Genomic DNA, 20891 nt, shown 5'->3' on the forward strand with positions numbered 1-20891 from the left:
CTTGTTGATACAGGGGCCTCCCACAACTTTATTTCAGTTGCCGAGGCCAACCGACTCAATCTAAACGTTGTGAAAGAGACAAGGTGGCTCAAGGCCGTGAACTCCGGGGCCAAGGCGATTGAAGGCATGGCTTGTGGGGTTGATTTTCAAGTTGGGTCGTGGACAAGCAAGACTAATCTATCAGTGGTACCCCTGGATGACTTCCAAGTTGTCTTGGGAATGGACTTCTTGACACAGGCAGAAGCTACACTCATGCCTCATATCAACTCTCTGTGAATCTTGGACGAATGCTCCCCTTGCATGGTACCAGTTATGACTTCTACTAGGGTTCATGGGAAGCAAGTTTATGCACTACAACTTTTTCATGAAGAAGCCTTGTTCGACGCCAACATGGAGGAAGCAGAGAAGTTCCCCACTCCACTAGCTGAAGAAGCTGCCCCTCAAGCCAACCTCAATAGTAGCAGGAAGCAGCAGACCATCCAGCTATCTACACCTCTCTAGTAACAGAGTTCGTGTGCGTCAACAACCGTCAAGCAAAGCAAAAGACCCAAGGCCGTGTCCAAGTTTGCCCACACCTACTATCACAACCACCAGGGAGAGCAAGTGCCACCCAAACCGCTTAGGGACCACTTTCACACCATCCCTCAAACTGAATCACGTAGTAGCCCTGTGAGTCACCCTTGGGGAAAAATTCATGAGAACCAACACCCCAACAATCCAAAACATCATTTTGACCCTTACCTGGCCCAAACCTTCCCTATGGCCAAGCTGAACCAGCCACTATCCTACCTTGAAGCAGCCAGGTAGGGACTTAACTTAGGGCCTAGCCATAGGTTTTCCCACCATCAAAAACATCAACAAGCCATCCACCCAACCTCCTATCCAGGCCTTGAAAGAAACCCTGTCCGTGGAGCAGTTGAAGAACCTTCATTCACCAACAAGAAGTTCAAGCCGCACGTAGAAGCTGGTCTTCGAGGACGAAGACAAAATTGAGTGGGGGAGAATGTCACAAGGGACCATTTTGCCGTGCCTCCAAGTTCCCTCACCACGCTGATAGCATGCCATCCGAGTGTCCAAGTGTGTGTCTTGGGTGGGAAATTGCATGTATTTTGTATGGGGGGATTGCCAATAGCATTATTGTAATACTGTAGTATGGTTTTTCACCTTTTTGATGTTTCTTATTGTCACTCCCCCAAAATTTTAACGTACTCTTTGAGGGGAGGTAGGTAGTTGAGTGAGTCATAAGCGTATAAATGTTAAGCATGAGATTCCCTCGACATTGTACTGTTTGCTTGTGCTTACCACTAATTAATGCAATACAAGTTGCCTTTTATCTAATTTGTGTGTATTCTTGTTGTCTTTGTGTGTTGTTGCTTGCATTTGTAGGCTTTCTCGACCCCATCGAGCGCCGCACGGGGCCTCGTTGGTTAGCCCCGTGACATCTTGCTGTAACAGGACAGGACTATTAACGGGTCGGGTCTGGTCCAATCCGACAAGATATACTGAGGACTCGGAACCAAACCAGACTCGATGGGTCTGTAATTTTAGACCCTAAAATCTAACCAATCGTTTCTTAGGACAATTGGGTCTGGTCCGATTATAATAAATCTACTGAATCAAGAACCAGAATCGACCCAATTAGTTTGGGTCCAAGCTGACCCATTGACAATCTGCGCTGGAACCAATTTAACCATGAATCACATCCTCTATACCCTTGATACTGCAATTTGCCACACCAACCAGTTTTTTTCATTTTAAAATTAAAACATTTTTTTAAATGATGTGGCAGATTGATATTTGCTTGTACATAATTTTAGTGAGTTTATGGAAGACATTAAATTACCAAAATGTCCTCTTTGTTATTCACAGGACTTGAAATGAAATTTTCAAAATGGTGAAAATAGGCCCATTTTCTGATTTTAGTGGGTGCAGAACTAGCCTCCCGTATTGTACTATTTTTGCACGATGTGGCTACAAACAAGAGTCTGGATGCACTACAAACACAGGCCGTGTACAATGGGCTATGGAACTAATTAAGAGTAAAAACACTAGTGTGCTGTATAAGGCGTGGGCCCCTTGTAAAGGGGATGCGGACGTGTTCACTCTTAATTGGTACCATAGCCTGTTGTACACAGCCTGTGTTTGTAGCTCATCCTCTTCCCACCAAGCAATGGCTCTGATATTCTACTACAACATTTGGACCAAGAAATTCTTAGGGCTGACAATCTCGAAGCGACAACATATATATGGGGATGATCATGGATCAGGTCGATCTGATTTTGGGATTTTATGTGGTAATAAGAGCTATTTGAGCTGCCTGGGCTCAGCCCGCCCGGCCCACATTCTGGGTCTAATAATATATGCCCGAGTTGAGTTCTAAACGTGTGGGTTGGGCTGGGCGTCTTGGCTTGGCCCCATAAACTTTATGATATTTGATTTACAGAATTCTCCCTGATGTGTTTTTGTGCTGCGACTTTGACAGGCCCAACCCGTTTCTGCTCTACACTTACCGGAACTTTTCTTTTTGCATGGATTTATGTAGTAATATTAGTGCTTCTGTCTAGGGTGTGAATGGACTGGGTTTGGGTTGAATTCTGTTCAAATCAAAATCAATTTGGATGGATTGAACAGACAAATAAGACAATGTATTGGATCAGTCCAGACTTAATGGTCCAAAGTATTTATTGGAATGAATTGGACCTGGTCTATCTGCATGTAATACATTTATATTATATTGGGTCGGATTGCATCAATATCCGATTTATTGATAGAAGATAAGAATACAGGTATCAATGGATCAGGTTTGGGTTGGAGCCAATCTAAATTAAAACCAATTTGAACAAATTGGACAGTTCCAACGTTGAACTGGACCTGTCCAAATGGTCCAAAGTATATATTGGATTGAATTGGACCTGGTCCATCTATAATGGCAGATTGGACCAAATCCGGTCCAATTGATACCCTCTACTTCTGTGTGGGCCTGGACCTGTCACTTGGGTTGAGGCCTTGGCAAGCCCAAACAACCAAACCAAGTCAAAACTAACCTTAAAATTTCAGGATGGTGAACTTGGTCCTTGAGTTACGCAGGGTCTTGGATAGGGTGAAGAGAACAATACCAACAGCTTATTAGGAAGATAGCATGAGTTGCTATCTTTGAGATTGAATCAATGTGTTGAGGCTTCACTGCCAGGGCTGTAGGCTGTATCAGTTGAAGACTGTTGATTTCAATAGATTAGTGTATGTATGTAAAGGGTGATAACTGGTTGGTCCATTGCCATTGAGCCAGTGGTTGAGAATTGAGATGGTCACTTGGCACCCTTCAAATGGGTAGGATCAAATCCGGAGAACTGCAGCTTTCTGTGATAGTGTGATATGGCTAGTGGGCTTCATGTCAATATTCAATTTCAGTAACTGAGGCTCAGTTTGAAAGGAGTATAAATAGTATAAATACATATAAAATAATACAAAATATAAGATTTTATGCTTTACGTATTTGTATTTGTACTCTTTCCAAATGGAGTCTGAGTTGTAAACCTATACGGGTGCAACCCAATTGTTTTGAAGTTTGATGTGCATCACACATTACCCCAAGTGTTTTCAATACATCGTTGATCCATACGGTTGAACTGTCCAAATTGTCATTTGGCTATGATTTTGGCCTGGGTTTTGTCAATACTAATCTAGGCAGTTGAACTGTTGATCGATTCGATCTAATCATTGGGTTATGGGTTGCATATTCAATATATGTACAAATTTTTAGAGGTTATAACTTTGTGCTTCAATGTCTCATTGGAGAATGAGTTTTTATTTTTGCCCATAAAACCTTTTCTGGCATCAAATTTCAAATTTTTGCATTTTTAAAAATAAAAAAAAATAAAACTGAATTTATAAAAAAAAAAAAAAAAATTATACACACACCCAGAGGACAAAAATGGTTCGGCCTTCAGGTCGCTTTTTAAAACATCGATTACCCTTCAATTTTAAACTCGACTCAATGGATGCTCACATCCAAGACAATCCCATGCATTTAAATGGACCCAATGGCTGACTCAATTTATTTCCAACTCACCACCCCAAATGACGGGTTAAATGGATTGAGTTTGAAATTGCCAATAGGGATGGTAATTCTGACCCGACAAATAATAAATTTAACCCACGCAACTACCTTCTTTCTTGGGTTAGAAATGGCTTGAATTACTTGGCGGATTGGTTTTTAATTTTGGGTCAGTTTTGGATGGATTTGGTAGCAGGTCTCCCATCTTTTATCTCATAATAAAGGCCAAAGGAGTATATAGGTGCATGCGCGGGTTGGGTTGGGTGTTAAAGACTTAGGCTGCAAGCTATAAATGTTAAATGGGCCAGCTGCATCTTAGCCCATGTAGACAACCTACTGAAATCCACACACTCAATTGCGACCCCTACTCATAATGCTCAGCACAAACCTTTTTATGTACCGTATTTTATGTGGAGATTACGACCCAAAATTTGGAGTTCAGCTTCGGTCAGAGCAACGTTTGTTCGAAGAGTTTGGATCTCCTGTCCACACAAACGCTGTCCACGTCTACCCACATAACATCGCAGTCACACATGAAGAATATTTCATCCTCCTGCATGATATTATGCAAGTGGAGATATTCCCAATTCACGGAGATAGTATGTTGTGAGTAGACATAGGCAGATGATCCGAAGTCCTGTTCGAACAGCTTTGTATTGGGAATATCTCTATATTTATGTGTTTTATTTCATGAAGAGATATTCCCAATAGAAAGTTGCAAAACTGTTGGAACGGTGTGAGCATCGGCTTGTCCTGACCAAAGCCGATCTCCAAATTTTATAAACTTAGAAGTACAGGCTGCATTGTCCATATAAGGGTCACGAAACCTTTGAAACATCAGTACCTTCTAAGCGTTAAAAAGCCCATAACTAAAGTATGAAATTCAGTAACGACATTCATTTACGAAATTGTTTCAGCTTCTTTTCTCCACGACTTGCTTATAGTCCAAGAAAACAGAGTGGCTTCCCCCTCGCTTCATTTATACTAATACATAGAAGAATCTCACTTCTTTCTCTTTAAGGCCCTTTTTACTTTTCGGTAAGTTATTCAATTATTCGGGTAAATGCATTTGTCGGAGTAAGCGCATTTACTCATGTTCTTTTGTTTTTTAAGTAAATAAGATAATAGCCATTTTAGCCATAAAAATCTATTATTAAAAGGGACAATTTTGTTCCATTCAAATGTTAATAACTTCTCTCCCAAGTATAAAAGTTACTTATAAATTTTCCATGGACATCATATGAATATGAAAAAAGAACATTGTTTCTTAGTTAATAGAAACCAAAATCCTATTGACCAACTTTCCCCCCTTCTCAAAGAGATCAGCTGCTCATAAGGTTGTGCTTACACCGTTTGCACAGCCTTTGCAGCTGTGCATTGAGAATATGTCTGTACTTGTATACTTTTTTCATGGGGAGTTATTCTCAATATAAAACAGCAAGGGACTGTGTGAATAGTATGAACACGGTCTCGTAAGCACTGAAGCTGATTTCTCTCTTAAAATCCAAATAACGATTGGACCAAGGAGTTTTTATGGAAAGAAAGAAAGAAAAAGAGAAAGAAAAAATGACAATTAACATGTAAATTAAAATATACCCATAAACAAAATCAACACCTCGCCCCAACATTGAAGGAGTTTTTATGGAAAGAGCAACTGGCAATGAAGTTATATTGTCTAGTTGATAAGAGAATTAAGGTTAAAAATATCAATGCGAATTCAAATATGTGTCCACAATTCAATCAACCTAACCATGAATACCCCTATTTTTTTAATATTATGTATGCTCAATAGAACATATAAAAATTGTTTCTATACTTAAAGTTGTAGTTTTTTCTTTTTAAAACCACTATTTTGATGGTTCCAAAAAACAATTTTTGAAATAAAATCAACTTATTTTTACTTTTCGAAACCCATTAAAACGGAATCCAAGTACAAATTTTGTTTTTTTAGCTGATATGACGATTTGAAAAACAAATAAATATAAAAACATTCATACTGCATAACACCCGTTAGGGTTCAAGTTGCACCAACCTTAATTTAAGTCAATCACCTTTCTACAGCCTTTTTCACATGGTGTTAAGGAATTAGGATAACAAAGTTATGCCATTTTGACTAATTAATGGACTATTTCTTGAATGGTATTTAGTCCAATATTTCTGCCATCCAGACAAACGATATTTTATTATTCCAATAAAGGAGGCTAGTCTCGAGTTCACATTGGCATCCCATATGCATATCTTAAGATATTTTATTAGATTATCATTGGGAGATATTCTCAATATACGATTAAGATATACCATTTGGGGGCTGTGGGGCATAGATGTAAATTCAGTTTGGAGAGGTCCATGCGATGGACATATCTTATTTCACCCACCTCGCAAATTTTTATTTGCTTGTGCACTTGGGAATAATGACTGAAGGGGGAATCTGACCCAATAAATTGGGGGAGGGTGGGTCAGTCAGCAGTATATCATAGGTAGGGGTTTTGGAAAATAAAATGAGAAAACAAATAAAAATTTGTGAGATACATTAACAGAATAAGCCTCTAATTACCTTCATTACATTTAGTTGGATTGTGAAGAAATTTCTCTCCCAAGTTAATTAAAAAGTAGTTTTGCATTTTGAATAATATCTGAATCAAATGACTGAAATCGCTGTTGTTTTGGGTAAGTTTTAAAATATCGATATGTCCGATATGTCTACCAACGTATTGGACAGTATCGGTAATTTTTTTAAATCTGATTCAAATGAGTCAGTTTAAGGTCCATCCCCCTGAATCGGTCAAAACCCCGATACATCTTTGTAGGGGCGTAGTGGAAAGCTTCTGACGCAATACATATCGGTATCGATATTTTGAAACTTGGTTTTGGGACTTGTTGGATGACAAATCCAGTTTTTGGTATGTGGAGACAGGTGGAATAGCGGTTCTACGTTCCTAATAATGTACCCTTTGTTAATTGCATTAAGACAGTTAGTACAATGAACTTTCAACAAGTTAGAGATAATTTCTGCTCTTTCATCATCCTCAAGGATCCAGATTTACAGTCGTGCATTGAAAAATCTTTCCATGAATGAAAATATTCAAATATGGAGATGTTTTTAATGCACGTCTTTTGGATGTTGTGAGGATGGTATTAGCACCATTTTTGTGAGGATGAAAACCAATTTCATCTGATTCTGGCAAACTGGCTATAGTTAATAAAACAAATTAATGTTGTTAATCAAAATTATCTTATATATACTGTATGAAATTTACCACTTTAAATATATGATATATAAAAATTACAAAACAAAGACCAAAATTATATATTATTATATAATCGATTCGGATCTTAATTGATTTGGACGAGCAATAACCAGTCTAAATCCAACCATTCATGGGGACATAACCAGAATTGACAAAATTGGTTAAATCGATTTTATTCTATTAGATACATCCGATCAATCGACAGCTTCATTGCTAGCTAGGCTTTCAAAAGGAGTGACAAAGTTCAATTATGGTTACTATCTTCAAAAGTCAAAAAACCTTGCATGCTTCGATCTTACTGATAGAGAGAGTCTATCATCTCTCTTTCTCTCTCAATTGAGTGACGTTAATGAAGACAGACAATGAGTAGTTAGATTTGATTTTCTTTCACTTTGGCTCCAATCGACTAGCTCATGATTTGTAGGCGCAACGTCTGCTTTAACATTGCTTATGGGCTGCTTGTAACCTCAATAAGAACTCGATCTCTATTCCGCCAAGGAATAGCCAACTGTTTGATGAAATGTCCAAGTGGATCATAGAGTAGACTTGCCCAGCTAGAGATATGACAAACAATCGTTAGGTGTTCTTCTTTCAACCCTCCTCCCTCCTTAGAAAAGTACAATATAACGGTTGTTTCATATACTTTATATTTTTGTTTTCATGCTTTTTGAAAGTATGAAAAATACCAAAAGTACGAAGTAATTGGCTTTTCATATTTTGACGAAATAGTGCTTTCCTTTTGTACGAACAGCGAATCATCGGAAACCGTCACTGAAAGCAAACTCCACGATTTTTTTTTTTTTTATCCAAATGATTTTTAAAGTAAAAATACTAAAATAAAAGTATTTTATATACATTGTACATTATACTTTGGCATTTTAAAAAAAAAATACAAAAATAAAAAACCTAAATTTCTGGTGGAGAAGGCTTATCATGAGAGGGAAAATTTTGACTTAGAGATTAGAGAAGTCATGGTCATCATGATCTGTCTCACATGGAAGTATTTAGACAACTTGTCACCAATTAAGCATAAACAAATTGGAGTAAATTAACATGGGAGCTGTGCTTTCATCACACTTGCATGGATTCAATGTCTGGAAGGAGGAGGCCAACTTCACAGCCATCCCACATATATTCAACTATAATACAACTTGATGGATATAGAAATGCAGCGACTGGTCTCTCTCTTCAACCAAACATATTTGGTTTATTTTAAAGCATTCTTTAAATTCATGCATTCTTTGGGAAGTTCAAAAAATTTTGTTTTCTTATTTTATTTTTCAAGCCTATGCATGCGCCCATTTGCAGCGCAAGTGGGATGTACTTTAAAATTCAGTCTTACCTGGCTTTTGGAGTGACTGTGTTTGTTTCATTCTTTTTTCTTCTTCTTCTTCTTCTCATCTTTTATATTTATTTCTAAGTATCTCGTTTACTTCTTGCTTGGGACATCCTTTTGAAATTAGCTTTTATTAAATGTTGAAGGCATGTTCGTGAAGATTTCAAAGACTGATTGCAGGGGGATATGGTTTGGAGGGTCCAACCATGCAAGTTGGGTTGTCTCTGAATTGAGGAATTTCAACTATATTGGGCTCAGGTTCAACTATATCGAGTATGCTCAACCTAACCTGTCCCCTCAAGTTGCACCCTTAGCTTCAAAGGAATGCCGATTAGTTGCACTTGATAACTGTGTTAGAGGCTGTTTAACCAATAACAAGGCCCACACGAAGTGGGACATGAGAGTGGTTTTGAATATATACACTTGATGGCCAAATGGGGCATTATTATTGGTTAAATAGTCCCTAACAAAGCCATCAAGCATTAGCTGAATACTATGGCTATTTAGTGGGCTGTGGAACCAATGACAATGTTCCACGCTAATAATAAAATATAGGGAGAATGATTGATCAGTCCAAGTTAGAATTTTGTAGTTCTATCATAAGGGGGGATGAATCCTAACCGTGAATTGATGCCAAATTCACGGACATGATGCTGTTTATAGGAGGAGGGGGCTACTAGTAGACTATGGGGGGCTGTCATTCAGAATTCTATATATTGGGTTGCAGAGTACTTAACCCTAAAATATATTAGTGGGGCTTATGAATTTATTGCTGGCATGAAACATTATCATTCGTTCCACAACCCACTGAACATCCATCACTAATCTGAATCACTTCAATTAATTAATACATTGATTACAAATTGTTACATACTTCACCCATAAATGATTTTTCCCAGGCCCTCTTGAGGAGATGTTTTGTTCTCTCTCTCTCATCCGCCAAACCCATGACCCCTGAACCTGATGTAGGTGGGACTCAATCCCAAAGTCTCTACTGCTTACAACCGGCCGGAGACCTTACCAACCAACTTGATTAGTATCTTATCAAGAAATTGAACAAATTTCTTGAAGCATATGTTAAAAAAAATTATATTAAATAAAAATATATAGAGGCTTCATGTATCATATCAATAGAGTTTACTTCTGTTAATTTAGTCATGTTTGGTGTGTCTTTCCGCATGGTCTTTCGGTTATTTACAAGTGGGGGCAGACTGCGCTATGGTATTTCTTCATTTGGTTCATAACAAATCTAGTCGCCAAAAGTTGGTGTGCCGAAAAAATGCGAGAAGCCCATTTTAGGCTGATTTTAGGAAGTTCCAAATGGAGTTTTTCAGGTCTTTCTCGCTTTATTCTCGAACAAAAAGACACGGAAAAACGCACAGTATCCAAACTAGCTTCAGGCTGTTCAGATCTTCATGCAAAAGTTCAATGCATCTTTTGACTGTCAAAACTACCAGAAGATCTTCCCAAAAAGACTTGCCAAACAACCCATTCCTTTCTTCCCCCTTAAAACATGAAAACAATAAAACAATGATCAAGGGAAAATCAATATAAAAGTATCATATTAATTAATATTCTCTAAAAAAATCACATTAATTAATACTAAAATATACTTATTTAGAGAAAGGAATACCAATAAATCATATATTTTTAGTTTAAAATCAGTTTTTTTTTTTTTTAGATTTGACTATGATACTAAAAAGATATAATAGCCAAAAAACTTATGACCAATCAACTGGTATCATAAACATAGTAGCCAATCAAATGGTATTTATTATTAAAGTTCACAAGTGGATTTTAATTGGTCAAAACTCTTCATAAGATAACCATATCTTTCCGGCATCATAGATTTTCCCCTTTTTAGGAGCTTGTGTAAATCTAAATTTTTAGAGAAAATTTAATACATACATGAAACATTCAAAATTGAATGAATGCATAATCCAGAGACATCAGCAGATTGGATCACAGACATCCATGTGAGAAGCAAATTAAAGGAAGCTTCTGCCTTGAACAAGAAAAAACGTAAACAACTTCATTCCTGATTCCAAAACTTTCCACCCTCTCTGAAACAAACGGCGCTTACTAATCTCATCTTTCACAAACATACAAGACTACCAAGAAGGAAAGAGAGAATAAGGTAAAAGAAGAGCTTTCTAGAAAAGAAAAAAACAGAAAAAAGCTTGAAACAACGAATAGTGCCTTTTGAAGGGGTCAGTCAGTCAGTGTCAATTCAATGCAGATGGCTGAAGTTGACTTTGTCGTTCATTGGTTTTATTCATTTTTTTCATCATGAGTGGCAGAATACTGGCAGTTAGGTTTCGGAGTTTGGTGGACTTTATCGTCGGAAAAACATATAAATTTTGATTCCGAAAGGAGAAGAGTAGAAGACTTGTTTGGTTGAAGTTGGATTGAATTGTACAAAGAAAAATAAAAAAAAAAACTTTCGGCGTATCAGAAAACAGAGTATTAATTAATTATTATGTTTTGTGAAAAGATAGATAATATAGGAAACATGATTACATGAAGACTTAATAAAGTGTTGCTGTTCCGTAAGGCAACAGGGTCAAACACTACCGGCGCATCATATAAAACTATGGGTCACATTTTAAATCTCCTTTCTTTATTCTCTCTCTTTCTCTCTCAACTAGTTGCTAAATAGCAAGTGATGGCAACTTGATGCATGCCTTACAAACTACAATTGTAACATATTTGAAAGTAAACTTCCCTTTATAGCAGGAGAGTTAAAAAGTCGGTTTTATTTTCTTCTACTTCTTTTTGAGGTTTAAAAGCTATTTTGGAGTTTCTTTTTTTTTTTTTGCTTTTGTCAAGCTTCAAAGCATCAATACACGGTTTTGAAAATTGAATTGGAACATTTGATCTAAGAATCGGTCATGGTTCTAGATCTGGTTTTATACCCAAAAATCATTTAATTGGGGTTTGGACTGGGGTCTCCATGAAAAAATGAAAAATCAAAAAATCAAATCGAATTGAGAAAATCAAACCAGAAAAAATAGTTAATCGAATTGACCAATTCGGTTTCAGTTTGCTATTTTTGAAAAACTGAAGGATTGATTTGATTTTTTATTAACTTACAAAAAACCGGCTATTAATCGAACTGACCGATATATATATATATATATATATATATATATATATATTTCTTAATATATGTCACATATTTTCTATATATTATATATATTTATAATAATATATTTATAAATATATTATATGTTATATATTTTTATAATATATTATATATCATTTATTATTTATAATATAATATTATACATATATTTATATAATATATATTATAAATATAAAAAACGAAAAATCAAAGAACCGAAATGATCAAAAACTGAAACCGAAAGAACGGTTAAATGATGGTATCGGTTCAGTTTAAATTTGGGGAAATGGAAGAACCGGTGGTACCGGTTCAGTTTGCAAAAACTGTCCATGATTCGATTAATCGAACCATGGACACCCCTAGTTTGGACCAGACGGTTGGATTGTTTGACTTGAAAACCAATGGTCCAAGCAAAATACTAAGTCGGTTTTTAAAACCATGTTCAATATGTATCACATTATATTGTACTTGTTAAATTTGGTATCAGAGGGTCACCGAAATGATAAATAGTAAGAATTAGGACATTTTAATAATTCTAATGTTAATGCCCATCTTAACATATTTGCCTATGAAATATCAAATTGAAAAATAAAAATATAAAAAAATATACATAATTTTTTTGCATATCATGAGTACCAATATTTTGAACATTGCTTTTAGAACAAAGAAAGATACATAATTATTTTTCTTATTAAAACAGCCATGTTTTGGTATGCGTTTGGTTTCGTGGGCGTTTATGGATAGGCCGTTTATTTGTACTTTTTCACTTTAAGCGTTTCTTGTTTTTGGTATTTGGTTGGCCTTCACTTTAAATGTTTTTTATTCTCCACCACAGATTAATATCCATTAAAGTGTGTCATATCAGCATTTGATTTTAAGAAACGTTGGGGCATTGGGGGAAAAGAATTTGACGTTTTCCCAAATGCCCCATGCACAAAAATCAAAGTATTTTAGTTTTTTATCATTTATTTGATAAATGGCAAAACCAAATAGTTATTTTATTTTGCTTCATCTACGATAAATGCAACACATATGTGGTACTGATGTGATGACGTTTTTTCAATAAAAGTCCATGTAACCAAACACAGCCTTTATGTTTAAGATGGCTCATTTTCATTTGGAATTATAGAAAAAATCGAAAAAGAAATGGAGTGACGATAGAATTGATCTTTTGAATGATTAAATGAAGAGTCCTAAAATGGAATGGGAATCTTCCACGTGGCAAGATGGGGTTGGGGCCAACTTCTAGTCATGGGAAAAGTTCAATTTTCCACTACCCAAGGTAAACTAGCAAAAACCATTCAAGGCAGCTGTCGTTCAAAGATACGATCGTTGGAATGCCTTATCGTCGTTCAAAGATGCCGGAAAAGTGGCCAAAGATATGACCATTGGAATGCCTACAGGTAAATGGGACCTCCAATATGTTTTTCCAAATGCATCTTCGATTTTCCCTTTCTCAGTGGGGTCGCATTGATTTGTCGCCACCCCATATTCTTATTTTTGGGATCCCACATCCTATCCTTTTTCCATTCCATCCCCTATTTCCTCCAAAACAAAAAAATATATATTTTTGAAATATTCTTTTCTTCCAATCTTCATCTAACAGACGAAACGGAGCTTAAGAGAATATAGGTAGAAAATATGGGTATGAGGAGGGAGAACAAAGAAGGAATTAATAACCTAGAGGTTTCGACATTTCCTTTTTCTTCTTTCAATGCTTACAGGCTTACAGCTTCTACAAGCATAGAATCAACGTTGATTTTAGTGAAAACTAGGGATTACAGGGAAGCAATTGGTCCTTGGTTGGACCTGGTCAGTTGAATCGTCCCGAGTCGTTCATTCTAGATATCTTTTCTTATTAGGTCTCAACAAATACGGTTCGACCCTATAAAATTTAAAGACACGTGAATTTGACGTGGGCAAGGGGGATCATCACATCCGCATGCTATCTATCTGGAGAGCTTTCTACAAAATGGGCGGTCCGGATGTGCCATGTCATCATTCTACATGGAGGAAACATCTTTCTAGGGTTTTCCACGTGAGACCGAATCAGCCCCTCATTACATCCCGCCGTGTATTGAGAATATCTCTCAATGATATATCATCATTTCTGATATTATCATCGCGAGATATTTCTAATACACGGCGAGAATGTGCTATCGGCAGTCTTATGGGGGAGTCTGGGCTGATTTGAACTCTCGAGACGTCTAAGGTAACCGTTGTAAGTCTATGACAATTCCAATTCCAATTCCAAACCATGAACCATCGCTCAATTACAGTGGGTCCCTCCACATACGCGAAGGATGACCTGGCCGGAAGTTAAGGAGACAAGGGAACAGATACAGTTGCCGTACGTTTCCCGAGGGGGTGGGGGCCCACTTAACTAATATCCACGTTAGACCATGGTTGACCCATTCTCTCAGCTGTGACATTGACGTGGCATCAGCACAAGCCAATCAGCAAGAGGAGATAAACGTGAAACAAGAGTGGAGTCTTGTCTGACTACTTTGGATGGAGGAGATAGAAGAGAACCAGAGAAGAATGTGGGCGCGGTGTTCCGTACGCGTTGGGCCATACGGACGCGGACCTCTTTCCTTCCTAAGTTTCTTTATTGGGCATTTTGACCCGTTTTATTATTGGATTCTTTGCTTAGGGCTCAGGCATCAGGCCCACTTCCACAAAAATGAAGTTAATTTCTAATGGGGAAATTACGCTTCGGCCATTCTGAATTTTCTTTTAGCCAAAGTTTGAGGGTGCTTAAAAATAAGTGTTTATTTAAATAAATGCATATTTTGAATTGGGACCACATTAATAAGTATTTATTGGCGTTTGAAAAATAAATATTTATTTGAAAAGCATAAAATTCGTACTTATTTATTTTTAAGTACTTATTTAACTTATTATTAGTTATAAACGAATTAGTTGAATTAAATGAACAAAGGATTTCGAAAAAAAAAAATTAAATGGAACAATAAATATAGACAGTTTGATTTGATGATGAGTGGGCCCAAAATTGGAGGGCGCGTGTAGGTGAATGCAATCTCTAAGAAGTGGGCCAAAGCCCAAAATATTACCAACCCATGACGTGGCACATGAAGCATGCACTATGCAGCTTCATTAATGACGAAAGGGGTGATGTAGTGGTGTTAAATATGGGTGGTGAGTGGTGAGTGGTGAGGTGGGGGATTATCATCATTCATAATTATCATCATCAGATGAAGAAGTAGAAGCAGGTGGGATGCTAGCAGTAGCAGACCACTGAGACCCCAGTAGTGAGAAAAGCAAGCACTCGTCAACTTTACAAAGGGAATCATTTTCCTTCTCCATACGTTCCTCACTTTTCTCTTTTTCCTTTAGTTTGCCTGGCCTTTGCCTCACTGTGGGAATCGATCCAACGGGTCGGGTCGGGACAATTGTAGAACCGGAATCGATCCAATAAAAAAAATATCAAGGTCCCGAAACTGAATCAAACCTAGCTAGGGTTTGTAATTTTAGATTTAAAATCAAAGTGAGTGGTTGTCAGGACAATCGGATTTGACCTAATGGAGTAGATTATAATAAATCTGCTGAAAATATTATTCATTTAATATATAATATATTTATGTATTAATTTATTTAATATATTATGCATTTATTTAATATGTATGTATCGGGTTAGGTCTGAAAGTTTGGGACTAGGTATAACTGACGGACCAATTCTGAACCAATAATAATCAGAACAATAGATTAGGAATCAAAACCAACCCATTGGTATAGATCCTGAAACCAGAACTGACCCAATCGATTTGAACCTGTCGGGTCAGACCCAACTCATTGACAGCCCTGGAGAGAGAGAGAGAGAGAGAGAGAGAGTAAATTAAAAAGAAAAAAAAAAAGCATAATGGAAAAATAGGTACTCAAGAATGACTCTAGATCTCCTGTTCACAAGAACTCTGCTCATGTTTACCTACAACATACTACTTCCGTGAATTGAGAATATCTTTCCGTGCATAATACTATGTAGGAAGATGAAATGTTCCCCATATGATAGCTGCGATGCTATGTGGGTAGACCTGGGCAAAGTTCGTATAGACAAGAGATCCAGACTCCTCGAGAATTAAGCATTTCTCAACTTTAATTTAATTATTTTATACTTGATAGGGATGAGTATTAGCCACATACAAAGGGTGGAATGGACCAAACATTTGGAACAATGTTGGGCAGCCATATAGAATGGGACAATGAAAAATAGACTAGCTCTCAATATAGAATTGGAGGAAAGAAAAAAAAGAAGAAGTGAAACAAGTGCGAAAGAGAATGGTTTTATTTCAAAGTAAGGGATCAGGAGGCTGCAATAACTCTCGTGGATAAGAGCCAGATGAATGAGAGAGAGAGATGGAGGCCGGTGTATGGATAAGGGTTGACATTTAGAGAAGGGGTTACATAGACAAATGTGGAGAAGAGAAAGTATCTAACAACTGAATAAATAAATGAGTGAAAGAATATGGTACACATGCAAGTACATTTTCAATCTATGTATATATCAAGAACAATTTGACATAAAACAAGGCGGTGAGTTGATATTCAAATGAGAGAGCATCTTCATTGCTTATCTCCCTTGATTAACTGATAATTCAATTACTAATGCAACTACACTTTCTTTTATGGGCCACTTAGCTTGCATTGTTATCAAACAGTTTCGCCCACATACATGTCAATATGGTTGTTCCCTCTCCCTAATTTTATTGATATTTTTAGGTCAAATCGGGCGATCCACAACGACAACCAACCGATGAATGCCACACGTCGAGAATTTTTGTTGTATTTCACCTTATTAATTTCTTCATTTCTCATCATGTTGATGGATTAAAAATGAAAAGTGATTAATGTCAAAACTAGGTAACAACCCAACAAAATTTAACCATTAATACAGTGATACCCATGATTTCAGAGGAAACCAAATCTATTAATGTTGGCATTGTTAATAGAGCTTCATTAACAAAACTTAGTCAGAATATTTGCTACCATCTATCCTCAATGACAAAGATGGAGAATCTAATATTTCTTTTCTCTGAATAAACCCTGTTTTACTGTGTTTAGTTAGGTACTAATATGATAATACTACATTACATATCTCTCATTGTAGTAAATACTTCCACCTGAGTTTAGCATTGTGATGGAACAAGGTATTCCAACCTTATGAAACATTAAATATCTATTTGTGACCATATATACATCTTCATTCAATTTGAAATGCTGCTAATTTAAATGACATTAAACTTGTACCAACCAATCTCTCAAACTATTTTTACCATTTTCACTATTCTGACCTTTTGAGGCAAAGTCATTTTAATCCCAGATGATTTCTGCACCATCATTTTAAGAAACAGATTTGGTAGCCAGTCATAAAGTGAGCTACCCCAAGTAACCCATAAATTTTCTTTCCACGTGGCAACCTAATTTGGAGATCAACATATTACTTACTCTCAACCCTTTCATTCATGGAAAAAAAATTGAGCCAGAGTTATCAGAACAGTCCCTCTTGACATCTTATAACTTGGGTAAAAAATATATATATGGATATTACTTATCAGTGATTAGGCAAACGTCCATCACAGTTGAGTATAGAGATGATGACCCTGAAATTCCACACATGGTAAAATTAGTGGGTTCCCATCTGATGGGTTAGTCTGGATCAGCTACAGATTCCTCCACGTGGCAAAGAAATAGGTGGGGTCATGTAAGAACAAAATTCAAATACATATAGAGCTGGTTCAAATTAGCTAGCCTAGGGCATGAATACAATACAATACAATACAATACAACCTCTAGAATATTAACTATTAGCAGCCGCGTGACCGTGTCGGCCACGAAATTCTTCATTCAAAAGCAAAATGGGCAAAACCAGGTGGGCTTATGTGTATTTAGTGATGATAATCAAGTAAAGTAATCCCTCGCTATTCCCGCTTCACACGTTTGATTTGTCGGGGGCAATGTCAACGGTTTCACAAAAGCGGTTTCTCCACTCTATTTCATATGTAGTAGCTTTCATTCCGTTCCATATATAAACAACCCAACTGCTCTTTCAAACCAAATTTTCATTGGTGAAGGGAAAAAATCAGAATTTCAAGGAGGGCAAGAAGAAGAAGAGGAGATGAAGTTGGTGTGGAGTCCGGAAACAGCTTCCAAGGCTTACATCGATACTGTTAAATCTGTAAGCAATCTTCTGAATAAAGGCTCAGATGGATACCTGTCGGGTTCCTCTTCGCCGGTTCTAACAAATCGTTTTCAATTTGATTTGCAGTGCGAGCTCTTCGAAGAATCCAGCGTGGCCGAGCTTGTGTCGGCCATGGCCGGTGGATGGAACCCGCAGTTGATCGTCGAGGCGTGGCATCGAGGTGGAATAGTTGCTACCAGCGTCGGCCTGTCTGTCGCCAGCCGTCACACGCACGGTAGGCACGTCTGCGTCGTCCCGGACGAGAGGTCAAGATCGGAGTACGTCGACGCCATGCGTGAGGTCGGCATGACGTCGGAAGTTATCGTCGGAGAGGCGGAGGAGGTGATGGATGGGCTCGTGGGTGTGGACTTCTTGGTGGTGGATTGCCGACGTAAGGACTTCGCTAGGATACTGAGGCTCGCTAAATTGAGCCCCCGGGGTGCAGTTTTGATTTGCAAGAACGCAGGTTCAGGCGCTAGTTCTGGTTTCAGATGGCGTAGTGTTCTCGGCGGTGGGTCCCGGGTGGTCCGTTCGGCGTTTCTTCCCGTTGGCAAGGGTGTGGAGATTGCTCATGTGGGTGCTACTGGTGGAGCCCCGAAAGGTAGGAGCCGTTGGATCAGGCACGTCGATCAGGAATCCGGCGAAGAGCATTTGTTCCGGCGATGAATTTTGTCTTTGAAAAGTTTCCTCTTATATGATTTTCTTTCTTTTTCCTGTACATATACCATTACCATAAAACAAAGGGAGAAAATTTTTCAGAGATTCTATTGGTTGTATGTTGTTTCTTCATCTGTAATTGTAATATCTTAGCTTCCTCTGAAGGAGTAGGAACCTAGGAGGTTGCAGCCAGCCATCTGATTTGGTTGAATTTTGACAGAGGAGACAAAACCAACATGAGATAGTGCTGCATGTCTGAAGTTTGAACATGTCAGCCACAGAACCCAATACATTCAAGAGTAAATATTATATATAAATAACACCCCTCCCTCCCATCTCTCAGACTATCAGCTCATCAGGATGTCTACGGAGCTTGATTGAATAACAAGGCCAGCCCAGCCATGGCCAGCCTCTGTAAGTCTATAACCTTTATTACTTTGATTTCAAATCTAATCCCAAATCTTCTTCCTTTTTGTTTTCTGGGCATCAGGTGTTACTGTTCATGGGCTGTAATTTAGTACTGTTTTAACTAACCCACTACTTTTGCCAATTATTCCTTTTGTTCTGTCAGAAATAAAGAGTGCTAGTGCCGTAGTGGTGGTGGTGGTGGTACTGCTGCTGATGCTGATGCTTTTCCAATTCCAAAATGTCCATGAAATTCTATAGACCATGAAGACCAGATGGTATGGAACCCAATACTGAAAGGGGGAAATGTTCCCTGAAGCAGCAAAGCACACAGAAATGGTGCAAGGTGGGAAGTGGAAAGTGGGAACCACCTGATGGGCTTGTGCTCTTTGAACTTCTATGTTTGTTTACTCTAGATGATCAATTTAGAATATGGGGGACCAGCTCGGGAGTTCTCATCTTCTGGGTGCAGAAATGTCATGAATTAATCTTTTGATACCCAGCTATCCCGAACAAAACTATGGTCCTAAGTCCTAACTACCTTGAATTTAAGGAATTCCACACTGAAGTCCGTGCATATAATCACTACCACCGCGTCTGGGTGGCATTACTCGCAGGATGGTGGGAAGCACCGCCTTTGTCTAGCTCTATTGAATGAGAGGAGAGGTCCACTCATTTATTTCTGTGGTGGTAGAGTCCTGAGACTCCTGACTCCTGAACAATAGAGAGATATTATAGTTGGGGAGAGCAACTGAGGACTCGTGTTTTTATGCAGATCCTTTGGACATTATTGATCACCGCTTCTACCTTCTAGATCTAGAGCCAGACAAAGGTTAAGAAAATCCTGGAAAATAATTTACTGAATTTTTAATGGAAAGTAGTAGTTGTACAGTATGCAAAAAAATCAGTGGGAGGGTTTCATTTCCTCTTGCACTGTCAGACAAAGGTTAAGAAAATCCTGGAAAATAACTTACTGAATTTTTAATGGAAAGTAGTAGTTGTACAGTATGCAAAAAAATCAGTGGGAGGGTTTCATTTCCTCTTGCACTGTTATATTGCTTTTTAGCTGAAAACCTGCACAACTCGGCTCTCTCCCACCATACATGGGATTGTTTCAGTAGGTCCTACCCGAGTTTGGCCCTCTGCTTTTATTGGATCCACTGCGCATGCCCTGTCTGGTTTAATATGGTTTCCAAGTTGCTCCTGTCCTAAACAACAAGAAAGCGATTCCTATGAGATTTTCTAGATCAAAAGATTCTCCGACAAAACAAATGGAACAAAAGCAGCACATGGTGCTAGAGATAGGGCATAAGTATGCAATCAAAAGCACGCAATCTCTCTTGATAATATCGCCATAAGATCAAATCTTATCTTTTTCCAAAGGGCCTTTTCTTTAGAACCAGCTTTAGTTTCAAGGGGCTAGAAGAAGAGTTCGTGAGACCAAAAAGGACACGGATAAAAGTAACAAGAAATGACTAATAATTTAATAGTTGATATGGATTTAAATAGAATGGATTGGCAAAACAGGATTCATGTAACCAACCTGATATAATTGGTATAAGACATGGATGATGATGATGAACCAGCTCTAGGTTATTTCTGCACGTGCAGATATGGCACCTGCTGAAAATCATTTACTGGGATAGCATTAGGCTAGAGGCTGTAAATTCAGCCAGACCAAATTACCAATAGATCACCTAAAGTCTACCTTAGAACCAGCTTTAGGTTATTTATCCCACCTGAAAATCAATTTAGAAGGCTTGCATTAGGCTAGAAGATGTAAATTTAGCAACAAGAGCGAGTTTGTGATACATATTCCAGATCATGTTCGTTCTGCCAACGGTATTTGTGCTAACCCCACAAAGCTGTCT

At 37.8% G+C, this 20891-nt stretch overlaps 1 protein-coding gene across 1 annotated transcript; it reads left to right on the forward strand.

Moving 5' to 3' along the window:
- The first annotated feature begins 17759 nt into the window (after nucleotides 1-17759).
- LOC104611371 (uncharacterized) lies at nucleotides 17760-19029 on the forward strand. The gene is made up of 2 exons (XM_010278391.3): nucleotides 17760-17955; nucleotides 18046-19029. Exons 1-2 carry the CDS (start codon nucleotides 17896-17898, stop codon nucleotides 18622-18624), a joined length of 639 nt encoding a protein of 212 aa, XP_010276693.1. The 5' UTR covers nucleotides 17760-17895; the 3' UTR covers nucleotides 18625-19029.
- The last annotated feature ends 1862 nt before the right edge of the window (nucleotides 19030-20891 follow it).

Source organism: Nelumbo nucifera, chromosome 4, assembly GCF_055504915.1.
Source record: "Nelumbo nucifera cultivar China Antique chromosome 4, China Antique-T2T, whole genome shotgun sequence".
Taxonomy (NCBI): Eukaryota; Viridiplantae; Streptophyta; class Magnoliopsida; order Proteales; family Nelumbonaceae; genus Nelumbo; species Nelumbo nucifera.

Bases quoted from the DNA above. Each gene is read 5' to 3' on its own strand.
- LOC104611371 (XM_010278391.3), top strand. From the start codon at position 17,896: ATGAAGTTGGTGTGGAGTCCGGAAACAGCTTCCAAGGCTTACATCGAT. The intron at 17,956-18,045 runs GTAAGCAATCTT...TTTGATTTGCAG, and splicing joins ACATCGATACTGTTAAATCT to TGCGAGCTCTTCGAAGAATC.